Source organism: Poecilia reticulata, chromosome 5 (genome assembly GCF_904066995.2).
Source record: "Poecilia reticulata chromosome 5, P_reticulata-male-v2, whole genome shotgun sequence".
NCBI lineage: Eukaryota > Metazoa > Chordata > Actinopteri > Cyprinodontiformes > Poeciliidae > Poecilia > Poecilia reticulata.
The window spans coordinates 17,025,184-17,047,677 of record NC_088834.1 but is presented as its reverse complement, the minus strand read 5'-3'; the positions used below and the strand labels follow the sequence as shown (position 1 = coordinate 17,047,677).

Genomic DNA, 22,494 nt, shown 5'->3' with positions numbered 1-22,494 from the left:
CCAATACTGCATACAGTTTTGTAGTTACGACTAATAAAAGTGACATGAGGGTCACAGTGACACTTGCATAAATGTCTGTACTGACTGTGTGTGGGAGAATAATCAAAGTAAGGCAATTTTCAAGATGAACCATTTATTGAGGACAGATGCTGAACAGAATGCAGATTTATGAAATCATTCAAACTAAACTACAGCTTGTGTTAAATGCAGGACATTGCATGATTTAGGGATATTTAATTAAAATGTAACATTTTCCTTTTAAATCACAGCGGGACTCGACATGACAGTGGCAGGGATTCACATTCATTTGTGTCAATCATAAAACACTGTTAATGTGGTTATAATTAGTCAAAGCAAATAAATTGATTACAGATAGTTTTATTCTTCATTGAAGAATAAAACTATCTGCTCTCACAATAAATAAAATGGGAAAATCTACAATTTCAAAACATTGAACATGTTAATAGTGTGTAAAATAATTTACATTTATGGGAAAGATCAAACGGTTACCCTGGGATGCTAATGGAGAAAATTTTAATTCTCCATTAGGGTTGATGAGGGTTTTGGTGCATAGCTGTCATACTCTGGAGGAAACAATACTCTGTTTTAAATACAAATGAGTCACAAGGCACTGTCAACCAATAGTCACCATGGTTACAGCACTCACTTTCTCCAATTCCTTTGAGTGTCCCTGAATCTAATACCATTAAAGCTGTCAGTGCACACAAGTAAGCACTTCACAGCAGCTCAGTTATTCCTCAACAGACAATGGGTCAAACGGACTCAAATCAGCTGATTAAAAGATTACATCAGTTGAAAACAATAATAACAGTAATTATATCTTATTGCAGAAGAAGATTTCTAAAGGCTGAAACCACTGTGTACACATGTTTACCACAACTTTAAAAGTATATCAAACATAAATGGACAGTAATATAGTCAATAATACGGTCATCACAAAGTACGGCAGTATATGATACAGGTAACTGAAATGTGTTAACGAGTTTTGACAGGACAACAACCACCAAACTCTGCAGCTTTACCAAAAATAATAAAATGAACAAGTAAGTTATGGCTTATTGTTTGAAAGAGGCAAATGTTATGATGATTTTGTAAGATGACACAAAGTGTAAAGCAAGATTTGGTTACAACTGGCTGTAAAGAAGTTTTTTTTTTTTTTTTTTGCAAAGCATTTAAAAAAAAATTTCTTCCTGTACAAAAAAATTGATCAAAACCATCTGCTGCGTAAAATAAGACCCATACTGAAACAGGTCTAAAGAATACATAACTTTTTAAAGACTGCCCCATCTGCTGCAGAATTAAAGTGGAATATAAATCACTAAACATGTACTTTTATCAGGTCAGTTGAATCTAACACAGTATTAAAACTCCTAAAGTATTTATTTAGTACCATTATAAAAAGGGCATTTTTAAAAAATATTGTGATTAAACATGATACTGAAAATCAGATGAAATAGATCTTGTAAGAAAAATATTTACAGATGAAGCAAATGCCCTTAGCTGATGAAAATATAACTGAAACAAACATTATAATCTTAACTATTCATTATGGTAAACAGGAACTATGATATTACTAAAGATCAGGGCACTTCTTCTCCCTCTCATGGAATGTCTCTTGTGAATAAATGTGAAAGGAAAAAACACTAAAGCAGCACTGAGCTATATTTGGCCACCAGGTGGTAGAAATATTAGAAACAAAGTTTTATTTTTAAGTTGCTATGGCTCATCTGCAAAACAAACCACACTAAATATACCCAAATAAAGCTTATTTTGTCCAGCAACAGGACTTTAACTCACATTTGGTCCACTTTGAGCAAAAAATATTCCTCACTCATCATTTTAATGGTAGCGCACATCCCAGAAAGTTTTGACACAGTTTTTATGCACAAAAGTGACTGAAAAAATCAAACACCCTGCTAAGTGTTTAAGGTTCAATAAGCTCAAGGATCTATTAATCGGTGCATTCAGAGCATGCATATTTTCAGAATTAAATCTCATACAGTAATCACGTACATATATAAAAAATAATAATAAATTGGCTCTCTAAACGGGTTTATCCCGTTTTTAGTTCTTTATCTTTCACAACACTAGCCCTCTGTTATTTGGCACATTTTACTGGAAAAGCTCTCAGACAGGAACCAGCAGCTAAGGAAACACATTCAATACATCTATCAGATATCCCAGTGCTGTAATTATTACATTAACCTTTCATAGCCAGCTAAGTGCCACGTGCATCGTTTATAGGAAGCAGCACGTCAGATGCGTCTAAATGCAACTTGTACCTCCTGTGAAAAATACAAGATAGATAAGTCTATCTTTCTTGAGAACAGGTAATATCAGAAATATACAGATCCACGTAGGGCTGGTCCGGACCGTGGTGGTGGCAGCCTAATACCTGTAGGTACACACAAAAAAAATGTTTTTAAAGTTTCAGGAAGTCCTATAAAATATCAACATTGGTTTACATTTTAACACGCATATTAAATACAATTCTAGGATAAAAATTTATATTCTGATTTTTATGTGTCAACTGGGTTTAAAGTTGTTTCACTGTCAAGTTACTAAAGTTTTAGGGTAAGCATCAAGAAGAAGCATCCATCCATCCATTTTCTTTACACCCTTGTCCCTTAGTGGGGTCGGGAGGGTTACTGGTGCTCATCTCCAGCTTCAAGAAGAAACATTTGCTACTGAATAATTTTCAGAACACTGAATATATTAAGATATATATTTATTAGAGAAAATGTTTTAAGGTGCCTGTGTTTTATCATTTTAAATGTGCAAAGTACATAAGTACCTGTAGTAGTTTGGCTTAAAGGGGCCATTTTTATTCAAACCCAGATACTTTGCCTGCTCATCTGTGAGTTCTGTCAGGTGGGCATCAAAAGTGGCCAGATGCAAACTGGCCACGTACTCATCTGAAAAAGAAAAAACAAAATGGCTTAGGGAGACAATTCAAAAGACTCAATGTCTGAGATTATTTCTACGGGAGACTTTTACTGCAAAAACTTTACATTCTCAATTTGAAAGCAGGAATTTAATATCTACTTTCAAATCTTATAATTGTGCACTGTAAACTTCTGCTCTCTTTATTCTCACTTCTCCTTCAAATTTTTGTTGTCGTTCTCAGGTTTTCTGCTTCTTGCACAGATATTTTCTCCTTGCGCTACAAGCTTCCTCTCTGCAAAGATCAAATATGTGCCCACAAACCTCTCTTCCTTACTTGTAAATTCAGTAATAACAAAATAACCAATGACTTTGTCAGAAGGATTTCATTGACAGACTTCTCTTTTCTGTTTTTTTTTAGTAACTAGAGACAGCAACAAGCCTCGTGTTTCAGCTATAAACTTGTGATCACTTCACAGCATTTACACTGAAAAACTGAAGTTAATAGCTTCAAATTTGAGAAAAGTTGTAACATTCAACCTCTGCAGCTAATAAAACCTTAACAAATAAGGTTTTAAAACATGTCCCAAAGGCACTTAAACTCAAAGAGCTTAACAGCCTAACATATTACATTGAATAGAGGCGTTACTCCCTCTATCCACAGATGCCTGTAAACTTGTTAATAACTTTAGCTGTAATAGAGTTAACATTAATGTAGAAAATTAATATGTGCTTGAATTAAGTTGAAAAATAAACAAATTCTAAATGTTGAGAACTTTACATCAACAAAACTCCATCCAACAAATTAAAAAGTTCCTGGAAAATGAAGCACAACCTCCCTATTACAGACTTCTTCTGTGGTAAATTTCCACCCTGGAATCTGTTTTTACTCTGGTAAATGCAGTGTAGATGTAGTTGGTTACACTGCCCTAGTTCCTGGAAAATGTGCTTTAAGTTGCGTTTCTTTACATTAAGCTATCAATAAAACCAAAATAACAAAACTTACACGTTTGGTAGATAGATGTAGAAAACCAATTAATTCACTCTACTGCTATTGTATGGTTCTTCTTGCAAGCTTCTAAAATCCATCCATCCATCCATTCTGTACACCCTTGTCCCTTAGTGGGGTCGGGAGGGTTGTTAGTGCCTATCTCCAGCTAACGTTCCGGGCGAGAGGCGGGGTCACCCTGGACAGGTCGCCAGTCTGTCGCAGGGCAACAAGGAGACAGACAGGACACACAACCATGCACACACACACTCACTCACACCTCAGCTCCTAAAATGTAAAAACAATACTGTCACACTTTGAATCCTTACCCATTTTTTTGGGAAGCAAGTACACGTCTTGTTTGTAACGTCCCTCTGGGGCATTATACAACTCTATGAGGGCCAAAGCCTGAACAGAAAAAACTATTACTCACACAGTCATATCAAAAATGAAAAAAGACAACAAATCTTGAATTTAATACAAGCAAGAGTCAGGAAAAGGGAGGCAAGGTTATAAAAATAGCTATAATTTAGTTCCCCGGTTACTCCGTCATTTCCAGGGCGGATCAAGAGATTACGAGCCATAATTGCAGAAAATGGAAAAAGCCTGCTGCAAATCATGTGTGCTCTTCCAGCTATACTATAATAGAGCAGAAACATAAATATGGTTTGGCTTTTATAACCATTTTACCTGAGTGGTGGCTGTGATGGAAAGGACAAAGGTGGGAACGGTGGAGCAGCTCAGGTTCAACAGGCGCCCCTGTGAAACATGACACCATGTTATTAGCAGGATAAAAAGAGTTTGCATATCATCAATATCACAGAGTACAACTTAATCCATAAGCGTAAGGTAAAGGACATGACAAGACATATTTTATAAAACATCCTGCTTAAATACCAGCTATTTTATCTGATCAAGTTAACATCCACAGAGATGTCTCACACAAAGACAAACATGTCATTGATAAAAAATACTACAGTCCTAAGACTTCATTTCATTTATTAAATTTGTAGTTATAAGATGTAACTCCAGTAATCAAAGGCGAAGCCAGTTACCTCAGCCAGCAGGATGACCCTTTTGCCATCAGGCCAGATCACATGATCCACCTGAGAGCGGACTCGTTCCCACGTCAGCTCAGGAGTCCGTAGACTAGCCTGAAAGTATCAAAAACAGGAGTCACTCTCTCATCTTTAACACAATCCTTCAAATATCTTTATGAGTTACTTAAATAGGTTTTAAAGCAAGAGTTTACCACATCGATCTCAGTGTTTGAGTGTCCCATGTTGCACACAATGCAGCCATTTTTCATTCGATCCAGCTGGTCCCTGGTCACCACGTTTTTGTTCCCTGCAGAAAGGCCATTTTAATCCGTCATCCACATAACAGCGTCCAATCAAAGTTCAACAGTGCAAAGAGCCATTAGCTGAAAAGCCTCTATAACAGATTAAAAAGCACAGAAATATAATCCTGTATCTGTGCATCCTTAGGAGGCCGTCAGTATGACTTTAAAGTTGTGTTACCAGTGCATGTGATGATAACATCGACCAGGCGAATGACCTCATTCAGCTTGACGACCCTGAATCCATCCATGCTGGAGAGAACAGAGATTAGTTGGCCACATCATGACGGCATCACATATCTACTGACATGCAAATCAATTTAAGTGCAGAGCAGAGCTCCCTGGTGTGTTGTTGTGTTGTGTGGGAATTAACTGAACAATACCGTCAAACTATGTTGAGAGTAACTAGTATAATGGAGTACCTATGGTTGAATTTATTGCATAAATCACACAATTTTTAGCCATCAATGAATTTAAATTGGCTGATTTCTGGGCAAACCCATTGGCTTTTAAGAATTAGCCACATATTTTCATTAGGGTTTCAATAAGGTTGAGGTTAGGGCTGTAGTGATACAATAATCTCATGATATCGTATCATGAGCTACACAGCCCTACACAATATTCTGCTCACGATATGATTTATATTGCTATATTCAGCAAACTATACAATTCAATACACTTTTGCGATTTTCTAAAATATTTTAGAGGGACAGCACAGGGTGATTTTGGTGACATTTGTGACTTATAGAGTTGGATTTAATTAATTTAACTGAAAACTGATTAAAAGCACCAACTACACAATATCTGGCTCTGCTTGGACATGGACACAGACTTAAAGTCGACAGCTGGACAAAATGAATCAAAGAAGTGGTGAGAAAACATGTTTCTTTTAATTGAAACAGTACAAACTGTAGCTTACATGCATTTGTAAAGTAAATAAAGTGCACCAAGTACCCTGCTCTGAATAGTTTGATACCTTTTTAGCCTTGACACTTAACATCTGAAGGAATCACTCTAAGCCTGATGACCTAATCACTCTCCTGGCGAAGCAAGCAGTGAGTGAGCCAGGTGACAGTTGGATGTTACGATCAATAGAGATTTTTTTTCTAGAAAAGAAAATATCGATATACATCGCAAAATCGATATTATTACACAGCCCTAGTTGAGGCCATAATAAAAGTCTAAAAGGTTTGAATCTTTTAAACTTATTTAGTGTTGTTTTCAGCACTGCATAAGTTTTTTTCACCTGTAGTTTCAAAATGCCACAGTGAGCTTGCCAACAAATGAACAAAATATCAGATGATGATGTTCCAGCAACTTGCAATAACTCAGCCTCTTGAGCCGCCTGGATCTGGAATATAATTACATTTTCCAAGGGGCAGCTTGGACAGAAGTAATTGACAGCATTTAGTTTTTCGACAGGTCAGAGATCCCAAACGTACATCAGAACTCCTCAATCCTTTGAAAATATATGCTTAACAGCCATGTTTGTGTGAGGAAACCGACCATTGTGCATTAACTCCACCAGTTCTGATAATAAGTGGACAAATAAATTAAGTGAAGGTCTCACCAGTGCATTTTTCTAGTTAGTGTCTTTAAATGCTCGTTATTAATGATGCAGTCTGGCCTGTGTATCCACAGTATGACAGCACATTTAGCACGGCGATCATTTAAATTCATCTTCTCACCAGGCTTGCAGGGCACAGATGGGATCAATCTCTGTAACGTAGACGACGGCTCCCAAAGCCTTCAGAGCTGCAGAGCAACCTTTTCCAACCTGAAACAAAACCACATCAGGCAAAAAAAGATGGTTCCTTAAAACATAAATATAAAAAAACTGCTGTATTTAAACTATGAAACTCAGTTCTCCCAACATTTGTTTTACGTCATTAAGATTAGATTGTCCCTTGATATTGCAAATTGTCTCTCACCTCACCGTACCCACAAACCACCACCTGCTTTCCTCCGAACATGACATCTGTGGTTCGCTTCAAACTAAACAGATTGGAGACGTAAAATTTGCATATTTAGTGGCAAAGAAGAAAAGCTACACGGAAGATTGAGAATCTGAGTAGCCGGAAATATTACTTGACACAATCTGAACCGTATTGTTCATCACAGCTCAAACAAATCAAGGTTTTTTTATTGGCTTATTTTCTATTTTGACTTAAAACAATTTATGTTGCATCTGATGAGGTTGATCTTTACCACCTAATTCATGCACAAAGGAAAATGCTACTATGAGACAGCAGTTTAACTAGCAGCTAATTAACCAGCAGGGACAGCACTGATCCAGTTCAAAGATATGCTGACCATGTAAAAACACAGTGCACTATACCATAACAAATACAGCAACAAATTGTTAATGTACACAGAATATTCAATTGTTAATTTGCATTTGGAAACTGGTGCAACAAAAAAAAACCTTTAAAATAATAATACCTAACTCATTTTACTCACCCATCTAAGATAGACTCCCTGCAGCAGTACAGGTTGTCAAACTTCTGCTTTGTCACAGAGTCGTTTACGTTCATGGCTGGAACACACAGCTTCCCCGCTTTAGAAAGCTGGTACAACCTGGATTTTTTAAAAAAGACAAAAAACATGAAACAGGTTAGCAAAAATCTAAACATGTTCATAGGATTCACATCTAATTTAAAGAAAATCACCTGTGAACCCCAGTAACACTCTCCTCTACAATGCCTCTGATCTTCTTGAAGACGTTTGGATATTTCTTATACACCCAGTGTGTCAGGTCTCCTCCATCATCAAGGATCTAACAGAGATTAAAAGTTTTCACATCGATATTTCACATCCAAGTAGATATACAAAAGAAGTACACCATTTGTTCATATACAAATTGCAATTAACAAAACACAAGCAGCTCTTCTGGTCCTTTCAGAGATATTTTAGGCAACTGTTTCTATTGGTCCTGTATATCTTATATTTTTCATATCTTATATCAAACTGTGACTTCATGAGGGGATAAAAATGTTTTCCACACACCATGTTGGGCTGCCAGCCCTCAGTGTTGACACAGCGGTCAATACACCACCAGAAGTCATCCTCAGATTCTCCTTTCCAGGCAAACGCAGCCACACCTAAGACATCAGAGATAGTAATAATATAAAGCATTTTCCACAACACATTGTTGTGGGTTTTCAGTCTCTTTAACCCCCAGAACAACAAACCTAATGGTCAGATTTCATGTTCTACTTTATCTATAGAGCCGTTTTAAGTTCAAGTCTGAAATGATAAAAGAACAAAACCAGAAAAATAATTTAATCATCACTGAATTACTAAAATAAAAATTTAAAAACAGCAAATACATTGAATAATTACAAAGATAGTTAATATAGATTACATTAAAACGATGAGTTTTAAGATTCGTCTTGAAAGCTGAGACAATTTCAGAATTTCTTTTAGCTTACATATTTCCACTGTATGTCAAAATGGACAATAAAAATTTGTAATTTTTCCAGTTCAAACCGTCTGAGTTTATGTAAAGCTCCAATATCAGGACACGATGTAAACGCCAGTTAAAGAGTTGCTCGACAGCAGTTGACATTTGCAGATTATTTTCCACAGAGTTCAATAAACAGCCCATCTTGAAGAAGATGACGCACACCAATAAATTACAAAGACAAGCACCTAGAAGTGCAGAAGCCCCGGAGAGCACTGAACTCTCCTACTTTACCAGAACTCTTAATGTTTTCTCTGGGCATTTAGTGCACAACATTTAGACAGTTACATAGCAACCATGGATAAAAAGGCTCAAACAGGGCCACTCTCTCTCTAAATGGGGATACTTATGTGGTCCAATCATCTCTGCAGGGTTCAATGTTCAAGGGTTTGCCATTTCCAAACAGTAACCTTGGTTTTAAACGACGAGATGTTCCCATTACAAAGCAAAGCTTTGCTCAAAAGGCGCCAATAGAGGGCACGTAACACATGCTATGAACATCATGGCTGTAGTCAAGTGGAAGTAAAATATAAAAAGGATCAAACTGCCAAGTTAATGATTAATATTTATAAGATTACATGTCAGCTGGCTCGATAAGGGAATTGTTTTCATCATCTCTGCTGCTTACCTCTCTCTGCCAGGGCAGCAGCAACTTCATTCTGTGTTGAATAAATGTTACAAGCAGTCCAACGGCACTGAGCTCCAAGAGCCACCAGAGTCTCAATCAGCACCTGATGAGAACCACACAGACAGGAACGCGACATGTAATACGTTTCATTTAAAACCTTACAGTGTGCATCCAAGCCTCTGTTAAGCCACTAAAGTTTGATATGAGGAAATATATGTATATGTATCTTACTGCAGTCTGAGCAGTTATGTGAGTGCAGCCCACGATTTTGGCACCCGCTAAAGGTTTCTCACTCTGTGCTCTCTTCCTGAGTGAGATCAGCGCCGACATATCTGAACAACATAACAAATAGTGAGTGGGAGAAACAAAAGCACAGATGATGCTGAAAAACTCGTAGTTTTCACAATATCCCTCAGAGAGACGGTTATTTCTATATGCACTCTGTTAAAGTGTGAAACAGAACTTACTAGTACCGGGTCGGACATCCGTTTGTCTTCACAACCATCTTAATTCTTGAGGGCATTTTGGACTTTAATGGATGAAAATGGTCAATAGCAAAACTCGGGTAAAGTGGTGGTGTTTAAAATATACTCAGTTAATAATAAGAGGCCCAGTATGCCAAGAAAACATCACCTAAACCATTACTCTACTGATGACATTAGTCATTATGGTTCATGCTTTTGGTCTTTACAACAAATTCTTCTCCTCCTGTCTAAATGCTGCAGCTTAAATAAAGACTTTGTTATTCAGTACAGCCTGTTTGGCACCAAAAACCATTCTTAGTTACTTAAATTGGATTTTATTCTGTTACTCTGTTTGAACGTCAGAGACTAGGTGCCTGAGGGTGTTGTTAATTGGTCAGCAGTTTTGTTAAAACGCAACAAACATCTTATCTTATGGTGACCAGTGAGTTTATAGTTAAATAAAACCACTCTTTCCCATAATAACTATTTAATCTATGGGTAACAATAATAATTGTCGATTTATGGTTTACTAGCGTAAAATTAGTTCCAATTGATTAATTAATATAATCTGCTAATCTGCTTGTAGTTTGGTCGCCATCCAGAAGAGGGCGTCGCTGGTCATTCTTTAGTCGGTATTTAATACAGCCGACACAAAATAATGTTAAAATTTAAGTTGTATTTTTAGTTAGCATATTATGAAAAATTTTGCCCATCATGTCATTGAAAGACAATCGGCCTTCTTCATGCGACAAAAAACTGAAGTTTTTTTTTAAGAAAATGGTCAGTAATCAATCAGCTAGCCTTAGCCAGTTTCTCATGACATTAGTTGACCAGGTGCTTATTTTCAAATCTGTAAAGTGGTGTAATAAATGGTCAGTTTTTTTGTTTGTTTTTTTAATCAGAAAAACCCTAACCAAGAAGTTCATAGAAACTAGCATTGCCTGATTAAAAAAAAAAAAAAAAGTACATGAAGACAGATTTTCCGTCTGCGTTTTTGATGAATCAGCTACAAGTGAGCTGCTCAGTTCTCTGTGTGTCTTCGTCATGCGTTACCTTGTTCTGCTATCTCAATCTCACGTCTCCCGAATTCAGCCTGCTTGATGTTTTTCACGCAGAAGTCGCTGCTGCCCTTTGAGTTGACTTGCGTTTTGTCCCGAGGCGAAGTCTCGTCATCTGAGCTATCAGTGTAGGATGCAGCTGAAATTAGAAAATACATGAATAACAATACTTAGAATGTCTTGATGTTGTGTATGTGGTGCAGTCTGCATGATGTGAACTCTTACCAGAGCTGTAGCTGTCGGTGGAGGACTGTGAGATGGAGCGGGACAAGGAACGGCGGCCGGTTTTGGTGGGAAACCTGCTGAACTCCTGTTTTTCCTCAACAAATTGAATTTGCTATTAAACAAACAAACAAACAAGTATTTGGTTTAAACTGATATGATATGAAACAAATGTAAAGTCAGCACAAAAACAAACACAAAAGCAAAAAGATTTTATTTGAAGAAAATGCAGTAGAATTGTTTTAAATATTTTGTGTGATGGTTTTGAAGTTTTGCTAAAACTGAATGAAGTCAGATGGGTTTATTTTTCTTGTCCCATCATAATTCTTTTATAGCTGCCAAGCTTCTCTTTTCTGTTGCCAAAAATAGGTGCTTAAGCCGCCTTTGGAAATTTGGTTTTGGATGTCCCAATCCAACTTATACTGCTAGTGAACAACCCCCCACTCAACTGAGCTGCTATGAAAAATGTATGCGTGTTGCATAAATTAGTAAACATGATGCTTATAAAATGGAGCAGTCTCTTTCGCCATGTCAGCTTATTTGTAATCACAGCAGCACATTTTTGATGACTGAGAATGTTAGGATGGATGGAAGTAGAAAGGTGTCATGTTTTTGACTTCATGCAACTATTTGTGTTATGGATCATTTAATAAGCTGAGCCTCTTGAGCTACACGTTTCCATTATTGATAGAAATCAGCTAAACATTTATAGACCTTTAAAGAAATCTTGCTGTGCATAACCTAGTTAACAAAGTTATTCATTGTGTAACTAAGCTTATGACCACAGACTTCAATGCACATAATTGTATTTATTATAGACCAACACAAAGCACCACATAATGTTTAAATGGAAGGAAAATATATATATATTTTTTTTTGTAATTTAAATTGTTGGCATGTATTACATTTTGTATTCAGTCCCTCTAACTCCTGTACCCCCAAAATAAAATCTAGTGTAATCAATTGCTTTTGGAGTCATTTAATTTGTAAACAGAGTTTACCTGGACGTAATTTAATCTCAGTTTAAATCCAGACGCTTTGTGAAGGGCTCAGCGGTTTGTTAGGGAACATTAGTGGACAATTGAGAGGATCAAAGAAGGCAGCAGACAGGTCAGGCAGAAAGTTTAAAGTAGTTAGGTCATTAAAAATATCCCACGCTTCGAACATCACACGGAGCACGGTTCAACCCCTCACCCGAAAATGAAAAAGTGGAAAAACACAAACCTATTCAAATTAGAGAAGCGGTTCAGAAACCCCAGGAAATAATAGAGGAGCTACAGAGCGCCACAGGAAAATAATCAGCTGTGCATTCCATAATTTCAGGATGGAAGCGTGGAAAGATTGTTGAACTATGTAGTCAGATCACACCAAGTCCATGCCATATTTTTTATATTTTTTGTTTAAAAAAAATGCATCAAAATAATTTACCTCCCACTTCACAATTATTGTATTTGTCCATCAGAAAAATCCTAAAGAAAATCCATATGAATTTGTGGAAAACGTCTATAGGTGCAAATATTTTTGCAAGGAACTGTACATACATAATAATATTTGTATTTCTGCATTGTATGCTTATCTTAAGATAATAATCAGATTCTGAATGTTTGAGCTTTTGGTGACTGTTATCAAGGTTTAAAGTTGAAACAGGCCAAAGTGGCAAGATGGCATGAAAATAGGTCTAGAAGATAAAACAGTCATACATCTTAACTGAGATAAAGATATTTTCCCCTGTGCCGCTCTTTGTGTTGTCAAATACGTTGCCAAACACATAAGTGCATAAGACATAAATCGACATCTTAAAAATGGAATGTATCTCATGACAGTTGACAGCGTTGTCATTTGTTGCAGGAAATTGTACGTTTTTCTCCTACAAAAACATAATCAAAACTATCCAGTAAACTGTGACTTCAAATACATTTTATTATTTGTTCATCTGTTTTCAGGGAACAAAATTATTTCTGCTTCAAAAAAATCTTACTCTTTGGCTATGCAAACAACTACTAAAACAAATGTAGTTACTGCTGCAGAGTAACAGGCCTACTTAAAAGAAAAAGAGGATGTGAAACAGTGAAATTAAAACAAAGCAGAAACTTTGACTTGGAACCCCTGGGTTGAGGGCGTTGGACCTTTGATTTAACTAAACTTCTTTTCCCTTGGGGTATACCAGCTTGAAGTTGGCATATTTTCAAAAATCTGCTGCTAGTATTTTTTTCCATTCCTGTCTGACTTTAATGAAGCCTCGGGAAGGTCAAACTCCTCCCTGTTCCTTCAAAGTGTTGGGTAACATCTGACTTTTGGGAAGTTTACAAAAGAACAAATAGCCCTGTTGTTTCAGAGACCTATATAATATAGCAGTTTGTTTAAAAACAAAAACCAAGAAGTATTTCTAGTGAGGTATATCCTATAACTTCAAGATCTTAGCAGGAAACGTGATGTTACTTACAAATTACACATTTTAAACAAATTGTGTACAGCACCTTGTAAATGAATTAAGACAATGACATGAAGTGGAAGGACAAATATACATGTTTTTCTTTTTTCTTTTTTACAAATTGTGCAAGGAGAATATTAATAAGTAGAGGAGGTAAAATGGTCCATTGTGTCTCTGGAGGAGCTGCAGAAATGACACAGCTTAGATGGAAAAATCTTTTGATAGGACGACCTTTAGTTGTCAATTCAGCAAATCTGGACTATATGAAAGAGTGGTAAGAAAAAAAAAATATGACAAGGCATGATTGAAGTTTGCCAAAAGCCATGCAGGGGACACAAATAACATGTGAAAAAGGTGGCCTGGTGAGTTGAGACTGTTAGCAGTAGGTTCAGTGATCTGAAAAACTAACACCCTGAACATATGGTACCCGTGGTAAAACACTGTGGTGGCAGAATAGTGGTGTGGGAATGCTTTTCTTCAGCAGGTAGTGTTGGAGACTGTAGTGGAGGTTTGTGTTAACTCAGGACTGCATTCCTGGACATACAGACAGAGCTCAGTTTTGAATGGCTTCGATTAGGGGTTGCATGAGTCAATCATGCCTCACGAAACACTTTAAATTTGAGGAAGATTCATCTAAAACTTAAGAATTTAGATGTTCAAAGCTGGTCTTTCACAAGCCACAACACAACGACGAACAGCTCTGTATATGCCAAATTTAATCAAATACGTGAAGTTTGTGGCTTAAAGACAAAATAAGAAAAAAGTTGAAAAAGTAAGAATACTTTTACAACACATATAAACACTCTGCAGTACGTTATTAACAGTTGTTCAGCCTTCAACTGCATAAAACATGACGAGAAACAGACGAGATGCAGCCACAAACATTTACGTAACAGCAGACCGCATGAGCACAGAGTTGCCATCTAAACGTCCTCCATGGATGCCGTTAAGCTGCCCGTTAATGTAGCTTAAGAAGCCTTACCTTTTTAACTGGTTTGTGAGTGGGCACAGCGCTGAACACCGACGACAGCTCTCCCATGTTAATTTCGCTGTTCTTGCTCACGGTCATGGCTGAATATTTTTCCGCAACATTTTCGCTCTCCTTCACTTCTTTGCTCGCCTGCTTCACCTCCGGTTTCGCATCCCCGGCTGTCTCGGACATGTTGGCAGCAGTGAAACCTTACCTGGACAGAAATACAACGACCGCTGAAGTAACGAGGTGAGCAAACGTTAAATGTCCTAGGCTTCTGCTGCTACTACTAGCTGCTCGCTGTTCAAAAGAGGGCGGAAGGGAGGCTTTTATGGTTTACGACATTAAAAAAAACTCGGTAAACTATATTAATAGTAAATAATATGTGACTGACTTTGGCTTGGAGATGAAAAATATCTTTATGTATCCAGTTTGGTTGCGTAGGCAGTGTCCGTGCTGTTTCCCTTCTGACTCAACAGTCACCTGGCTGAGAAACTTTGTGGGCAGCTACTAACAGACTGCCGGGGCGTGTCGTGCGTGAGGACGCCTTCACTGTAACTGGGAAAACAGATTTATACAAAGATGGCGTTTTATTTACGTGTTGTGTTTTGTTTTTAGTTAACAATTTTTTTTTTTTTACCAGAAATATTTTCATACTGCCCGTAACATTAAATTAATTTAGAATAAACATAGAGAGTAACATGTCACTCTCTACATGCAATCTACGTTGTTCTCGTGTTCTAACTGATAAAATGTATCAAAATTCCGTACACAAAATAATTCATTTTAAGTATCCGTTTGTAGTCATTTGCATACCATGCCGTTACACCAGAAGATAGTAGCACGTACAGACAGACAGATAAAAGAAAACATTATCATAGAGTGATGGCTTTGTCTGAGCGCATGGTGTAAATAATTTAGATGCAATAATGGTGAAGAAGATGTCTGCAATATTTGCAGACATTATCTCCAACAGACAGTTCTGGGCCGCATTGTTAGGGTCACTAATAGTGAGTCAATTTGCCATTTAAAAATAAAGGATTTGTTTTTGTTTGTTTGTTTTGCTTTTATTGAAAATGTTACAGTACCTTGTTTTCATTGCAAATATCATAAATCAGAGTGAAATACATTTAGAATAAAAGAAAGCATAAATATTTCCAATTTACATGTTTGCGTTCTTTAATTGTAATAATAATAATAATAATAATAATAATAATAATAATAATAATAATAATAATAATAATAAATAATGACACGATGTATTCATGTGTTCATTGAGAATTTAGTTAGTAATTGGAGACTATTTAAATCTAAATGAAACTGGTTACTAAATCTAAAAGAAAAGTAAAAAATAATTATAAAGAACAGCATTCGATCCTTAAAATGCAACTTTGAAAATGTGTGTATTGGCAAGTGATTTGACTGTGGATTGTTTTGTGAAAATTTACATACAAGATACATTAAAAAAGCAATGCAGGAAAACAAATGAAAACCACCACAACCGCATATAATTTGAAGTTAATGACACCCTGATGTTTTTTCAGATGGTCTGTGGGAGTCATAATTAAACAATTAAAAACAAACCTAAAAACAATTTAACTGCAGTTTTTTTTACCATAGTACTTGTAATCATTTCAACACCTTCTTATTGTGGACCGATTTTGAGCTAGAGTCTAATCCTATGGTCTGCAACCTTTACATCTGAAATTTGTCCTTTGACTGAGGACAAAGGACAGGGTCTGAACAAGTTGATTAAAACTTGTTCAGACCCTGGAAGGTTACCGGACCTTTTAGAATATACACCCAGATTAGTTCTTTTTTATCAAATTAAAAGCACCTTTTGAAAATAGGTACCATAATAGCCACTTAAATTTTTTGAAATGCTTTTGAAAACATGTTTGTTTTTAAAAATAGTTGTTATATTGGTCTGATGTAATATAAATTTTTAAGCGGGAAATCATAACTAACAGAAATAAAGGTTTTTAAACATCCATCTGTGTGCAATGAACCTATTTAATGTGTTTCACATAGTGCTTAAGTTTCTGGGATAAGTTAGCTTTTCAATAATATTCTAATTTATTGAATGTGTTTTAGCACATTCCCATGTGTTAAAAATAACAGATAAAGATGTTACTTTTAAAGAACCATCATTTTAATCATATATTTTAATTTTTTTAAAAGAAAAACTTAAAACTTTTGCAATTGAACTGAATATGTTTTAGTCACATAGTTTTAAAATTAATGACAAGAATAACTGGTATAAAATAGATTGTCTTTATGTTGTGGATATTCAATGCAATTACTCCATAAAAAAACGGACAAACTACTAAAACCTGCATATGTTTTTATATCAGCATTTATCTTTTTAATATTTAACCAAAGTTTTTAAGGGTAGTTTTTCAAGGTCCAAGGTCCAAAGAGCCAGATGAGCCTCAGAGCTGCAGATTGCTGACCAGATTTGTAACAAAAATGTTGAAACAGCGCCACATCTACAGTCGTCTTAACTTTGTGGCCAAACGTGGTATTTAATTTCCGAAATATCTGAAATTTCGAGAACAAACCTTAATTGAATATTCAGGATTGTATTTGTAATACATAAGTATTTTCACATTAGCTAATTTGTAAGAAAGAATCTTGAGAGAAAAGTATAACACGGAAGGCCCGCCCTACCGGAAACAGCGTTCTGGCGGCTAAGCTACACACAAACGTCCTTTCCGACACGCCATTTTCCGTCGACTTCCGAGAGGAGCACGTCTGCGGTGGAGACGCTGAAACTTTAATCTGCAAGCTGCATTAAATACGGTACAGTTTGTGCATAACGTGTTCTTGTAAATCCCGCGGAGTCACATCTAAAATATTATTTTGGTTAGCGTCATCGTACCGCCTCAGCTTTGTGTGTTTTTATTGTTCGGTTTCTGCGGCTGTTAGCGCCGCTTCTACGAGTAGGCCTCGAAAAAGCGACAGCCATTTTAGCGATTCTTTTGAACACATTCGTCGTGTAATCTGCATCGAGTTTTCACTTTTTAAAACGCAACATATTGATCTGGATTTTAATTAAGAAGTGATTTCATTAAATGTAATTTAAGGCTAGTTCGTGTAGGATCTAAGTACGTTACTGGTCAGCATCAACTGTAGTTGAGGTAGAAAACTGGGTCATGCTGTCGAGGGTAGAGCATGCAAATTAATGGTATTTGGCCTCTTTAGTCGATGAAATACTTTGATTTTAAGCGTGTTCGTAAATAATGGACTAAAACTGAATATAAAGAAACAAAACGTGTTATTGGCTTTCGATGTAATATTTAAGACTGTTTTGCTGCTTTTGTTGAATCTGAAGCGTAGTTTGTTGAAACTTGTAGGTTTGATTGAGGTTTTTAAATATTACCCAGTTTTAGATTAATTTCTCCACCTAAAAACATCGAAGCAAACTTGTGTCTTTATGAAAAAGATTTTCACACATGGCAAACTAAAAATTAAAGCATCTTTAGTTTAGAGTTGAACAATCCAGTCCAGATTTTTCATGTTTTAATCTAACGTTAAACCAATATAATTCAGATTTATTAAAAGTATGTGATATGCCGTAGGTTTTGTGTGTTTTTTTATTGTTATTTTAGTGATAGGGCAGTTCAGCACAGCTGTTTTTTTATGAATTGTACTTACTGCTGCTTTTATAATCTGTTTTTCTTTATTTCAGATCCAGCCATGCATCGGGACTGTCCCCTCGACTGTAAGGTTTATGTCGGAAATCTGGGAAACAATGGAAACAAGACGGAGCTGGAGAGGGCCTTTGGCTACTACGGCCCCCTGCGCAGTGTGTGGGTGGCCAGGAATCCCCCGGGTTTTGCCTTTGTTGAGTTTGAAGATCCCAGAGATGCGACTGATGCCGTGCGTGAGTTAGATGGAAGGTGGGTCACGATGCGCGTCTCTCAAACCATAATTACAAAAGCATGGAAACAGGTTGGACTTGTGCTACATGCCATTACTCACAGCTTGATTGGTTTGTAGAACACTTTGTGGTTGCCGGGTGCGAGTGGAACTGTCCAACGGTGAGAAGCGCAGTCGCACCCGCGGTGCACCTCCCTCGTGGGGCAGGCGCATTCGAGATCGAGACGATTACCGGCGGCGCAGCCCACCGCAGAGGCGAAGGTGACCTACATCTTGATATTGTTCTCAATATTATGTGTTTGCATTTTTCTCTGTGAGTTACTCTTTCGTTTCTCCTATTGGCAGTATTTTTCCTGATAAGTGATTGTGGTTTTCCATTCTAGGCTTCTGTAGAGCCTTTTTTTCCTGCTGAGCTTACATTGGTGACTGTTGCGCTTTCTAAAGCTTGTTTTAAATTTGATCAAAAATGATATCTAAAACAGATTAGTAGCAATAGTAGCAGGACCTTCCTTCTCTCCTGTCTACTACAAAATTCCTCATTAGAATGGCACGCACGGCATTGAGTTTTGCTTTAAGCATCAATGCTCCTTTTGTTGTGTACACTCCTACTACTAGCTTCTTTACAGTGGCAAAATAGGTATTTGAAAACCGGTTTAGGCTCTTATTTAAAAAGAATAGTTTAACCTGTTTTACAAATTTGGGGGGGGGGGTGTGAAAGTGGCAAATGTGTTTTTTTTTTTTTTTTTTTTTTTCCTTCTTGTTTGAGGATGTTTTTTACTTTTCATCTATATTAATAAGAATGAAACCCGTTGCAGAGCCACCACCATGCCTCTTCTCACCACCCTCTGAGTCAGTCAACTAGTCCTCTTTCAGCATCATGTGACTGCTGACCATCGTGCCCCAATCAGCTTGGCTGGTGCTGTCACATGACCCGGGCATGGCCAGTCGTCAGGTTGCACCAGCCCATTGGTTCCTCAGCATGCCGTTCTCAACCTCCTCCTCCTTCAGCCTTTAACCAAACGGCAGCGGCCTACCTCTCATTCCCGACCAATCAGCGTATTATGTTTCCAAAAGTCTACACTCCACCAGCAGCAGCCTGCAGCTTACCAATTAAAGCAGGAATAAAGCCACAAGCAGCCCCCATCTGCCTGCCAACTTATCACCTTGCAGCATCTGGCCAGTCTCATTCAGCCAATTCTACCCACCCGGCCGACAGTCTGCCTCCCTTTCGTCATTTCTAGCTTGTTGAAATCCAAAAATACTAGTAAGTTTTCCTGCTTCATTCAGTACACTGCAGATTACAGTTTTAACAGTGAAGACACAGCTGGTTGAAGAGGTTATTCTTTATTTTTCTCATTCATAGCTTTATTTTGTTGTCCACAACTTTTGTAGTCGTTTGTTTTGTTTTCTTCCAAATGGGTGTGGTACAATATCAAATCTCTGGAACTTGTTTCATGTTTTCAGAGCTTTGATATGCATATATATATATAATCACACAATTAAAACACACTTCAGATTCCCCAATGACTTTCAAATCTCTTGGGTCATTGGGATTTTAGCTGGTTGTTTCTGACAGAAATGCCCTCAATTTGTCAAGGTGCCACTTTAAGTGCAGTGGACCAGTTTCATACAGATGGCAGCCCCTTAATGTTTCAGTTTCCCCCCACGTGGGCCCTGTCACAGAGAGAATAATTGTCCAATTTTATAAACTTTTTTTTTTAAAAGCACACCTTACAAACTGGACAAAATTTCACATTTAACCGAATTGTACTGTAGAATAGTTGAGAGGGGATTCTTAAGTGTCTGCCACCTTTATGTGCTCGGTTTGTTGCCAGTGACTGTAAATTGTTTCCCTTTAAGTAACTGAAGTAGACAAAGGGCTGTGCTGAGGTAACCCAGGATAGTAGGACTATAATAATTTGCAGTTCTGCAGGTTAATCGGTCAATTTGTCCTTGTTTTTAAACACTTGTATTTCTCTTGCGCAGATCCCCTCGCAGGCGAAGCTTCAGCCGCAGCCGAAGCAGGTTCGTCAGCTCCTACATTTACCTCTTTTAAACTCATTTGTGAATCCTAATAGGATATTTCAAGTACTCTGAACTGAAAGTTGAATGGTGTATGAAAGCATTCGTTGTGGGCTGAATTTTGTCAGGTTGTATTTGCATGGAAGCCTGGGAACGCCCATTATTCAAAACTGCTAACTTAACCACAAACAATACATTGTACCTTTTACTTCCATTTTTAAATGAAATGACACCAGGTGAGCTACCAGAGTCACCAGAAACATGAAACTTGTTTTGCTTGAATCTTTTTCTGATTTTATTTTCCAGGTCTTTGTCAAGAGACAGGAGGAGAGAGAGGTCCCTCTCCCGGGACAGGAACCATAAGCCTTCCAGGTCCTTCTCTCGTTCTAGAAGGTATTAATACTTTGCCTTATGTTTTGCCATATAGTCCAGTAGAGGTGGGCCGAATTTTACTGCAATATTTTGTGGTACTATTGCAATAGCGATAAAATTTATGATAAAAAAAAACAACAATTTATTCGTTAGGTTTTTTTTAGGTCATAGCACCAGAAACAAATACTGTTCTTGAAAAACTTTCCCATTACAAACAGGCTTCTTCAAATTGCCATTTACATATTTATGTCAATATACTTAATTTGAATTTATCAAGAAAATCATAAAAGTCCAGAGATTTCTTAGGTTGCGGTGATGTGAGCTGAATTAATGAAACTCCTTAAATTTGCTGTTTTCTCAGGATTATTAGCTGGAATTATTTGCCATTCTTACAGCATTTTCATATTTTGTCATGTTACAATCACAAACTCTGTGGTTTGTGTGATGAAACAACACAAAATTGTGCATAATTGTGAAAGTAAAACAAACAAAAAAACATGGAAGAACCTGCTCTGATCCCATGAAACCAAAACTAAGCATTTTATGCTGCAGGAAAATCGCTGTTGTAAAATTAATATCACACATAACTGACCTCATGACTCCCACGGTGTCATGTGGTGCTGCCAAGCACTACAGTGTGTGGAGGTTTTTCTTTATCAGGGACTGGAAAACTGGTTGGAGTTAATGGGAACATGGATGAAGCTTAATGAGCTTAAAAGCAGCCTCTAATACCACTGAGGTTGTGTTGGTTTGCAAAGGATGGGCTGACATTTCACTCTGCAGATACACAGAGCTAATAGAGACACACCCAAAAGGCCTGCAGCTGTAGACGCAGCACAAAGTGGAAAAGGCTAAAGTCTAAATATATTTTTGCAAAGTTCTTTACATTGTTAGCTGCTTGCATGACAAGTTTGGGATATTTTTTGTTTATTTTTGTACATGTTGTCACCCCGTATCATTAACATTTCCCCTCTTCACCCCACAGCCGCTCCAGGTCTACTGAAAGAAGATAGAGGAGTCAAGTCAGGTTTAAAGGGAGCTGCAGATGAACGTTTTTACAGGCTCTGCCATTTCATATGATGGACTCCAGCATCGATGTGCGATCGTTTCTTTTTGTTTTGTTTCTTTTTTTTTTGTTTTTATTTTAACACGCCTTTTAGTGTCCCTCCTTTTCTTTTGTTATGACTTGTCTTCAAACACACGGAGTGGGCGCGTGCAGGTGTAACGCCTCATCGCTGTCACCAACGCGCCACGTTTTGATGATCCTGACACAGTCGTCGTCCCTCCCTGCATTCCAGATTTAATCTAAGCTTTTGGTTCATGTCCATGAATGTACTGTGTAGTTTGACGTTGTGTCAGTAGTTTGTCATTTTCACTGTGCAACAGCAAGAAAAGACTTTGGGGGGAAAAAGTGAATAATTTCCCCCTTTTGATTGTGTTTTTGATTTGCTACTTCCCCACATCTGTTAATGGTTGGTTATCCTTGTTGAAGAAGCAGAATTTTTGCATTTTTTTTGAAACTGTAGTGAACTCAAGTCAAGGTTTGCATATTAGGTTTTACATAGTTGATCTTTTGTTTTGTGTACTGGTCCTTCAATTAAAATACCTGTTGGTTAAAAATGAGTTGTCAGTTTGGATTGAGTTATTTACCTTTTTGATACAAATACTGACAAATGCATACCCTTCACAAACAAAAATACACATCCATATGACCGGGGCAGCTCAAACATTTCTCAACTTTTTCTACCTTG

The 22,494-nt window shown here is 37.2% G+C and overlaps 2 protein-coding genes across 3 annotated transcripts; one reads left to right on the top strand and one right to left on the bottom strand.

Moving 5' to 3' along the window:
• Positions 1 to 116: 116 nt before the first annotated feature.
• On the bottom strand, positions 117 to 14,659 carry LOC103465184 (S-adenosylhomocysteine hydrolase-like protein 1). Its single transcript, XM_081607184.1, has 17 exons — positions 14,480 to 14,659; positions 11,070 to 11,181; positions 10,840 to 10,983; positions 9,554 to 9,654; positions 9,323 to 9,425; positions 8,238 to 8,332; positions 7,901 to 8,007; positions 7,692 to 7,808; positions 7,163 to 7,226; positions 6,920 to 7,008; positions 5,413 to 5,483; positions 5,145 to 5,239; positions 4,948 to 5,046; positions 4,583 to 4,651; positions 4,222 to 4,300; positions 2,822 to 2,936; positions 117 to 2,422 (listed from the first exon to the last, which is right to left on the bottom strand). Exons 1-17 carry the CDS (start codon positions 14,657 to 14,659, stop codon positions 2,410 to 2,412), a joined length of 1,653 nt encoding a protein of 550 aa, XP_081463310.1. The 3' UTR covers positions 117 to 2,409.
• On the top strand, positions 14,586 to 22,366 carry srsf3b (serine and arginine rich splicing factor 3b). Of its 2 annotated transcripts, none has more exons than XM_008409806.2 (6): positions 14,586 to 14,716; positions 18,159 to 18,369; positions 18,470 to 18,610; positions 20,336 to 20,374; positions 20,678 to 20,764; positions 21,729 to 22,366. In XM_008409806.2, the coding sequence occupies exons 2-6, from the start codon at positions 18,167 to 18,169 to the stop codon at positions 21,754 to 21,756; spliced, it is 498 nt and encodes a 165-aa protein (XP_008408028.1). In that variant the 5' UTR covers positions 14,586 to 14,716; positions 18,159 to 18,166; the 3' UTR covers positions 21,757 to 22,366. The 2 variants fall into 2 exon arrangements, with proteins under 2 accessions (XP_008408028.1, XP_008408027.1); XM_008409805.2 differs by lacking the exon at positions 14,586 to 14,716 and adding an exon at positions 17,118 to 17,269.
• Positions 22,367 to 22,494: the final 128 nt, after the last annotated feature.